General features: G+C 38.7%; 1 protein-coding gene across 8 annotated transcripts in view; it reads left to right on the top strand.

The window, feature by feature from the left end:
• The window catches only part of LOC117169010 (prostasin), a 297259-nt gene that overhangs the window by 13695 nt on the left and 273303 nt on the right, over window positions 1-10261 (top strand). For all 8 annotated transcript variants that reach the window (XM_033355110.1, XM_033355118.1, XM_033355065.1 and 5 more), the window contains exon 2: window positions 8964-9045. In XM_033355110.1, coding sequence (XP_033211001.1) covers window positions 8964-9045 — 82 coding nt within the window. The remainder of the gene's footprint in view (window positions 1-8963; window positions 9046-10261) is intronic.

Here is a 10261-nt window from a genome sequence, read left to right on the forward strand (position 1 = left end):
GCAAACTGAATGTTAAATCAAAAAGCATGAAAGAGGGAGCTCTTCTTAATATTTTGACACCAAAATCATGTCGATACACCTTACCGACTGCGAGTAACGCCATCCACGCTTTAACTTGACAGACTGTAAATACTCATAACAAAATTATTTCTGCATACTAAAACCTTCAAAAACCTCAAAATTAATATTTTAGGCAATATAAGATTTTAGAAATTCTGTAGTCGATTAGTTTCTTCTAGATTAGATATTCTGATAGAAGCCCCATCAGAACCGAACTTCAAATAGGGAAAGATGGGGATATTTCTGCACTGAAAGTTGTCGCAAGCCGCGCAAAGTAGAATTCCAGAGTACCTCTCGTGAATGCGAAATCAATACTTTTCAATTCGTCGTTTTTTATAGGGTGTTCTCCTGAGTACTACCTCGGATCGAGCATGGGAATCCTTCTGGGATTCAGCATAGTAGTTGTAGTAGTCTGCTAGTAGTCTAGCTATTAGGCTCGATATGTGTACCTAGACGCGCCCAAACATTTCGGCATTTGAAGCTACGTCGAGGGGCATTGTTGACAATACAGTAGAAGTCCGATAACTTGCCGTCCGATAAGTGTACACTCCCCTTAAAACGTCATCATACATACACGGCACACACATTAATTGCGGTTCTCCCACTACGTGCGCTATTTTGCTAATGATTTGCGCTCATGATTTACGAATGCACGCACCTAATATCGTGCTACTAGAGGGGACATCCGATAAGTCCGCAATTCCTGGAATTTTCCGCACTTGCAATTCCGAAGTTGGAAAGTTATCGGACTTGTACTGTATGTCAATATTGATTGTTATGTCTTCCGGTTTTGGGTAAATATTACCTACGCAAAAATCACGAAAAAATAGATTAAAAAAGGAAGAAGTCAAGAAGAAAGAAAAACATTAGAAATATTTTGTGAGGACTTTGACGTTGTCATAGGCCAACGCTAAATAGCCGACTGTATACTTCTGCTGTCCAACAGAAAAACCTACTAAGTGACATTTGCCATAGAGACCATTTTCTGATACATGCCCATGAGAATATAACCTCCATGGCAAAAGTCGCTTACTAGGTTTTTCCGTTGGACAGCAGACTTGCACGAGAATTCTTGCTAGAGAATTTCAGCCGAGTAGACTACTATGCATACGGTTCATCATATATTTTAAGGATTGAGATTTTTCATTTGTTTTGCATTGAAATCTTTTGAGTAAAAATAATAAAAAGAGTTCCTATTATAGAGTTTCAGCCATTCCTGATTTAATCTAAATATTTATGGTACACGAAATTTGTTTGTAAGGAAATCTTAAATACAAAATTCTCCAAATCTTAAAATGGACGAAGAAAAGTATAAAAGTATATTGTGCCTTTTTTCAATGCTTTTCTTTCAAGATAATTAGAAATAAAATTACAGTCTTCAGAAAAATCACAGAAAAGGTGTTTTAAAGAGTAATTGTTTTTTTTCACCTTTCGTTTTATTTATGTTGATTTCTTATAACAAGATGTACTTTTATAAAAAAGTGAATTACATAATAAATCAGCTTCAAAACAAGGTATTTCAGATAAAAACTCGATAATTATGATTAAACAAAATATATGAAATACGTAATAAAATAGTTAACTTTATACTGACAAATCTGTATAGTTCAAAATCGAAGGTTAATTTTGTTTTTGCTATTATTTTTTGTAAAATGACAGTAGATAGTTTAAAAACATTTTTGAAATTTTATTACTTGTAGCCCTTTGTCACTGCATTAAAAATTAATAAATCTTAGTCATTAGTATATCATTAGCATAGACTAAACTAACCCAATTTTGCTCAATAGGCCTAGGTTATGGCTGTCTGTTATTACCATTGAGCATTGAGCCAATCAGAAAACCTACAATAATAATGATAATAATCCAGAGGTGACTGTGTCACCTCCAACACTCGTGGCCGCTCGTAATTGTATACATACAATATCATCGCAGGAGGTTTCAAGCATCGTATTAAATGATTCGAATTAACTTATAACATTGTAATCTCATCAGTCACGTAACTTAGGCCGTGGCTGTGATGTATAACTGGGTTTACCCGAGTAAAAGTTTAATAATACATATAATAATAATAGAAGGTGTTCTCCCCACCGAAGGGGTTCTCGCGTTGATGTCGCGGTAGGGCTTGAGCTTTCCTCTCATGACTTTGAATGCTATGTTGGCGGTAGAATTTCTACTGACAGGCTTTCCCATGCCAAAGAGGCTGATAACGAAGAGGAGAAGGACTGAGCAGAACACTAAAACTTAAATAATAATGGAGAGAATACTAAAGATATTAAAACGCATGTCGTTTCCCGAGGATCGTTGGGGCGCCCCTGGGCCAACAGCTGCGGGCCACAGCATGCGGGACGGTGGCGATGGTGTGCTGCGAGATGGTCAGGCAGATCTCACTAATCAAACAGCTGGCCAGCAACAACATCTGCGACAAACGGTAAGCGGTGGAACATCAACTGTGCCTGCTGAGGATGCTTTGGCTAGCGTTAGCTATTTGCAGCCAACCACCTCGATAGAAATACCGTAGAGAGCATCAATTGGGATATCACAATGAAAGAAGAATTGGTGCGCCTCTATTACGAAAGTGCGAAGTTTGAAATGAAAATAAAAAAAGGATACAATTTAAGAACGAAATTTCCTGCAAAGTATCCTAATATACAGAAAGTCGCACCAAGAGATCTTATCGCTCAGGCGAAGAACATCAGGACTAATCTACAGGTGACAGAAGACCGCACAATGGAGATTAAACAGCAGGTTGATTTGGGTGGGAAAAACGACGGCAATCATCATCAGTTAGAGAAAGCCGCGTCAAACGGTCAAGCAGGAGCAATTGATGTTCTTTCTTAACCTATTGATGATTCAACTTCTCAACATCCTCCACAGATGGATGGTCTTATAATACCAGAAGCAGAAGCAGAGGCTCAGCAACTAAAAAAGCGACGAAAATGGATATACCATATGAACAGAGCTGTTATGCGCCTTTCTTTTTGGCAGAGAAATATAGGAAAAGCGTGAGGAGGGAACATCATACTCTTTTTACTTAAATATCCAGAGCTAGCCACACAAATAAACGAGCAGAATCTGGCAGATCAAAAACGCTCAATGTTTGTAAACAGACTGTTTTCGGCCTCTGAAATAGCTGCTATCAAAATGGAAGTGAAACAGCAGCCTCCTATTGATGAACTTGTCTTGGAAGATGTGGACAACGAAGACTTGATTGATACTGAAGGCATAGCTGCTAGGGATAATGAACATCATGTACCGGATCCATTAGAACCACATCCGGATATTAATAACGATAATGTGGATAGGGAAATCCCAGAAAAACTACAGCACCTTGAAAGAAATTTTGGTCAGGCTTTACTAGAGTTCAGATGTGTAGAACCAAAACTTAGGCATTTGGTGCCCAACATAAACATCACGAATGATCTGCGTGCACCAATAGCACATCTCGACAGCAAGGTTTTACCTACGTATTTGAACGTAGCACAAACTGCTCTAGAGGTGCAAACTCTTGATACTACCCTCGGCACATCGAGACATGAACACCAGCAATATTGGATGAGATTATAGACTCGCAATGATAGAGACTTGATGCTCTTACTGCCAGACTGCGCAGGTACAAAAAAGAAGTGCACGAAGGCAACAAAATCGAAACTTTCAGACAGATGAAAGAAGGTTCTATCGTGAACTGAGAGTAAAGCCAAATAACCAGCAAGACACCGAAGTCCCTCAATTGGAAGATATGACTAACTACTGGTCGGGTGTTTAGGGACAAACGAACAGATGCAATTTGGACACTGCGTGGTTCAAACTGGAGGAAGCAGGGGCTAGAAATAGCCCTGAAATGCAAGTGAGAAACATCACAGATTTAGATGTTTCAGCGGTCTTAAAAAGGGCAAGTAATTAGAAAGCTCTAGGTCCGGAAAAGGTGCACAACTTCTAGTACACGTGCCTGATGAGTGTGCATCTTGCGTTGGCAAGGTGTTTTCAGAACATCATTGAACACCCAGGTCTGATACCAGGCTTTATGCACTAGGGTACTACGTATGTGTTACCAAAAAAACCAAACGCTCAAAATCCCTCTGACTTTCGACTGATAGGTTGTGTTCCAATAATTTATAAATGTCTCACAGCTATCATTGCAGATAAGGTATATTCTCATTGTGACGAGAACGGCATTCTTACAGAAGAACAAAAAGGATGATGTAAAAATTCTCGAGACTGTAAAGATCTAGTCACTACAGACGCTGTTGCTATGGCTCAAGCTCGTAAGCATCAAAGGAACTTACACATGGCATACGTTGACTACAAGAAAGAGTTTCCTTCTGTGCCGCAGGACTATTTACTTAAAGTCTTAAAACTTTACAAAATCTACCCACGCATTGTTGACTTTCTAAGCCATGAGATGAGGCTCTGGGATACAAGAATCAAGTATTTTGATCATGGACAACCAAGGATAACTAGATAAATACGCTTAAAGACGGGTATATTTTAAGGAGGTCCTTCAGGGCACTATGGTTCTGTTTAGCGTTGAATCCATAGAGCAAAACACTAAACAGCATGTCTCATGGGTTCAGAATACATGATAGTAAGGATGATAATTTTCTTTACATGAATGACCTGAAGCTGTACGCTAGTTCAGCCCAGAAACTGCAGCAAGTGATCGATGTCACAAAGCAGTTTTTCAATGATATCCACATGGAGTTCGGACTAGATAATTGTAGAACAGAGCATTTAAACACAGGGGAATTAGGGACCACAGAGTTAAATAATGAGTTCAAAAAGGACATCGAGGCAATGGCTGCAGGCGAATTATATAAATATCTGGGTATTCTTTCATTTAAGGATATTTAGCATACGATAGTCAAGACAAGCCTAATGACTGCCTTCACTACGAGACTCAGATTGATTATGAGATTATGAAGAGTTTTCTCAACTCATATGTCATCCCTGTCCTCACGTATTCCTTCGGGCTCATAAAATGGTCTAACACCGACCTTGAAAAGTTAAACAGAATTGTTCGCGTAGAAATAACGAAGAACCGAATGCACCACATAAGTTCAGTGATTGAAAGGATAGTTCTACTGCGACATTTATGGGGTAGGGGCGTTGTAGATATAAAAAAACTGTGTGAGTCACAAGTTATGCAGGACCGAGACTATTTTAATAGCAAACAAAATTTTGCGGCTTTACAGTAGCGTCTATAAAGCGGATCTTGATTATACGTCCTTTAATTTGTCCTCAGATGGGGCCTTGAATACCAGGGCAGAAACCATAGAGGAATTAGAAATACAATGGAGAAAGAAAGCCATCCATGCTGAGCACCCCAAAACGTTAGATCAAAATGAAGTGGATAGTGAAGCATTCAATATTTGGATAAAAAAGGGTGTTCTGTATACAGAGACGGAAGAATTCGTCATTGCGATACAGGACAAGGTAGTAAGCACCAGGAATTATCGCAAACACTTGTTACATTAAGACATGGTTGACCGGTTCCGATTATGTGGAGATACCAACGAATCCATCGAGCATATTATTAATGCCTGTCGCGTAATGGCTCAGAGAGAATATACGCACAGACGTAATGATATAGCGGGCATTATATAACAATAACTTGCCCTTAGCCTAGGACTCTTAAAATAATGGATGCCCTTCTATAGATACATTCCGATGCCGTTATTCATCCTATTCTGATTTCGGCTACAGGCAATGTGCACGCAAGATGCACTGAACATTTTGAACATTTAGGAGTCAGTAGGGTATTGGCAGCAGCTCAGAAGGCGGTTTTATTAAACACCTGCCGCATTGTACGAAACTTTCTTGACTATCAGGAAGCGAACGACTAAAAACGCGTGGAGTGGTAGATGGTAGCGCTAAGAAAGCATCCAGAGGTGACTGTTATCACCTCGAACGCTCGTGGCCGCTCGTAATTGTATACCTAAAACATCATCGCAGGAGGTTTCAACCATCGTATTAAGTTATGCGTATTAACTTATAACATTCTAAACTCATCAGTCACTTGACTTAGTCCATGGCTATGATGTATAACCGGTTTGACCCGAGTAAAAGTTGAATAAAAACACATAAATAATAATTAAAATATACTCACGATTTTTGGTACATGCGTAGTAAAAAATGTCGCAATACGGTAGAATCACTGACTGGCTGGCTGCCAGCCTAAGTCGGCTAGATGAGGTATGAAAGACTCATCAGACACATTTTTATCGCGAAGGAACCGAAAAAAGCCTCTAAAAAGTACCCTTAAGGACTCCACTGTGTTCCCCTTTGGTTCCTTCTCGAAAAGCTAACAGAAGCAAGATCAACTTTTAAATTGCTAAAATTCGGATTTTACTTTAAAAGTTGAATTAGGAACTCACGGAGTAATCGCAATACTTTTTCATGCAGCGTTAAAAGCTTTAAAAAATAAAATAACTGGCATTTATATGGGCCGAAGGCGGCTTAAGGTGCAACTTCTTTTAGTAGAAGTTAATAAGCGTTCCGTCGGTAACTTTAAGAATTTTGTCTGGATGCTAGAGCCACGCAGTGGAAACCTTAGATGAAAGCGCTGCGATGCAAGTGAGAGAGAATTTTATCTTTATACTTCGCGCGCAACATACTACTTGAGATATTATGGATGCGCTTGTAGTCACCTTCAGCAGAACTTAATGATAATTAAAAAAATGTTCACGCTGCAAAAAAAGTATTTCGATTACTGCGTGAGTTTCTAATGGAAATTTTAAAGAAGAATCCGAATTTCAACAATTTAAAAGTTTATCTTGCTGTTTTTTTTTGAGCTTTTAAAGAACGGACCGAAGGGAGACTCAATGGGGTCTTAAAGGGTACTTTGTAGAGGCACCTTTCTGTTTCAACGGACTGCCAGGGATAAGAATAAATTAGGTTACATCCCCTGTAATTAGTATTCTTCTTTAGCCCTCAGCATGCAGACATCTTGCTAGCTGACTTTAAAGCCTGAAATACAGTCGGACCTCGATTCTATAAACTACCGATATCGTGAACTTTCCCTCATCGGGTGCGTTTGTCATTAGTCGCCCTGATTGTTTTCGACTTTTACTCACATGATGCGCAGAGATTTAAATCAACCGTTCATATTTATTGCTGCGTACATGTCATTGCGCACTTCACTTCTGCGAGCAACCTTGATAACGTGAACAATCCTCCTGAAAAGTTCATAGAATCAAGGTCCGACTGTACCTCATCACCATTTGATCGATGTCCCGATTGTGCTATTGCGCCCAATCGGTAGAGTAATCTTGTTCAAGTACATCGTGCATAGTGCAAGTACCAATTCCGCATTTTCAATAAATATGTAACTGGCCACTTTACCAAGATTTCTAATTAACCATTGACATGCAAAGATTTCTGTAGTTAAATGAAAAATAACTTATTTGAGAGATTTGACGAAAAGTTTCCGCTATGCCAATCATCCTCGGAACTTCCCAAGCTAAAACTTTACGTTGTTTTTTTCTCAAGGCACCTACTAAATTTGTAGAGCATGACGACTTTTAAACACTATGTCTGCTGTCAAAATTATTTTGGCGAATAAAGTGTTCTAAGTCGACAATTTGGCCATCTATTTGATGATTAATATCCTGTATCATCTTTCTGGTGTACTTTGTAGGCGAAAGTATGTCATAATTCAATATTTATAGCCCCTTCTTTAAATACAAAGTCAGCATGTGACGATTCGCCTGTTCATTATCCTCCTCCAGGGTGAGACTATTTATTATGAACATAGAAGGCGAGGTTGCGATTCTGACCTGCAGGCTCAAAGCTACTGTTTTTACGTAAAAATAATTACAATTAACACCCTCGTTTCCTTCATACAACCATACTTCTATTTAAAAAGTACAGATGTTAGGAAAAATATCTATTTCCAATTAATTTCCGCCTTAATGTTTGCTGTGTATCTTATTTTGCACTCTTTCAAGTAATTTGGTGAAAATGATGAAATTATATTTTTTTACTTACTGTATTTTTAGTAACGTTTACTTTTTCTCGTTTTATGCAAATAAAGTCCACATCAAATTCACAAAAACACATGTCTCATCTCGCAACAAAACACTCCCAGCACGCAGGTCTTTAGCTCTCGAAGATATACTACTGGAAACAAAGCAAAACCTTACAATTCAGCGGACGCACTCCCCCGAACTGTGCCCGAAACTTCAAGAGTTATTTTTCTATCGCGTGCATTGTCGTTTGATCTCCTTACTATTACTTCATGGTAGGGATCATTATTGAGCTTTTCAAAACAAATTAAATACGCAAGAAATCGTGAACTCTTCGCAGCTCCCTCCCCCCCCGTCCCTCCAGTAGATGATAACTCACATAATCGCGGGGCGGCGTTAACTTTCGGAATGTCTGAATGCAAGAGGCCTGAATCTTTGATTCTCTGTATTCTATTTTTATGTTGCTAACTGGAAAACTCAAGCTTGCGAAACGAGCCCAATCCGAGACTGATTTTCGATCCAGATGCAAGACAAAAAATTTAAGGCGGCAGGTAGGGTAACAGTACTCGTGGTTGTCGCTGACAGCAGACATTAGCACCCCCACTGACTTGCTGGAAGTAATAGAAAAATGTAAATATTGCTCATATTTTACTCAAATAAGAGTAATTCAAAAATATTACGTCAAATATTTGCATTTTGAAATTGTTCACAGCAAATTAAAGGGGCCTTCAACAAGTGGTACAAATGCCAACCTTTGGTGCAAATTAATCAACTGAAACCATTTTTCTGATCCTGGCCGACTTACGTTACTTCTATGGAAAATTATGAGCCGTTTCATATTTTTATAAAGTATATAACTGCATAAACCACTAATAAATAATAATATATCAACATCTTACATAATTATATATTTTAAACAGTCTTATTGCTTTTTTATTTCAGAAAGATAATCACACACCTGAAGCTGTTTTGAAGAGAAATGCATCTAGGCTCGACCAGGATCACCAGCATACAAATTTCAACCGTAATTTTATTCTTATTTTATTGTTTTAAATTTAGTTAGCAGTTATCAAAACATCATAGGCATGTGCAAAAGCTCGCCAGCTCGACACTACTCGCTCAAACTATTCGAATGCGGGTAAAACCGGCTCGCAGCTCGCGTGCTGAATAAAGCTTGCACATCGACAAAAGCTCTACACCTCAATATTAAGTAGCTTTACTAGATCCATGGATATAGGAAACAAGGACTAGGCATGCTATTGCGGGGGTGATGCACTGAGGGGGGAGGTCCTCCACCTTTTGATGTCCCGCGACAAAAATGGCAGCCCCCACATGTTTATATTTTCATGCATAGTTTGTCGGCAAAAATGCTCGCGCGCATAATCAAATGGCACATCGTAAGATGGCCGCTCTCCCCACTCATGGATTTCTCCCCCCTCCCGTGGATTCAATCCCGCTCGCCCAAGTTAGGATGACATGCCTAGTCCGGTGATTCCTATGTCCATGGCTCGATCGATTATTATTGCACTGATTCAAGTCGATATTTAATGTATGGTAGTCTGTGATTTTTATCAGTTTCACGTTAAAGTAAAAGAATAGTGAAAATTTGAAATTTTTCCTTATGAGCTTCTTTGGGTCTTAAACTTTTTGCGAGACGAAAAGATTTTTCGCTCTTGCGAGCTTCTGCACATCCTTGAACCATTAGTATTAAAGCTAAGCCTTATTTCGATTCCGCGAATACCACAATTAAGTGAGGGTATTTCTGGTTAAAAAAAAATATCAATGGAAAATACATACTAGTGCGTTTTATTTTTTGTTATGTACTGTAGGATCATTATCTACTATAGGGTGAACTTCTCTACAACAGCAATTAAAGAACACTTTCCCTTTACCACATATAAGATTTGTTGAAAATGTGCTCTCCATTTACACTTGGAAACTTTATTCCGGAACTACCTAATCTAAAGATTAGTAAGACTGCGCGCAGTGGTGTCGACAGTTGAAAGTTGACTGAGAAATCTTTTTGAAGTTACATATATTTAGAATAATACGAGGGTAGTTCAATAAGTCCTTAGAATGACCAACAGATGGCGCGCGAATCGCTCCAAATCAGCTGTTTTCAGTCAGCACCACTCCCAACTAGATATATGGTGCAGTCGCAGTCCACATCTTCTGAGTTTACGTGTTTTTATAACCAATTGAAAAAAAAATTGTTCGTTAAGAAAAATGGAAAAAAACGA

Source organism: Belonocnema kinseyi, chromosome 1, assembly GCF_010883055.1.
Source record: "Belonocnema kinseyi isolate 2016_QV_RU_SX_M_011 chromosome 1, B_treatae_v1, whole genome shotgun sequence".
In the NCBI taxonomy this organism is placed as follows: Eukaryota; Metazoa; Arthropoda; class Insecta; order Hymenoptera; family Cynipidae; genus Belonocnema; species Belonocnema kinseyi.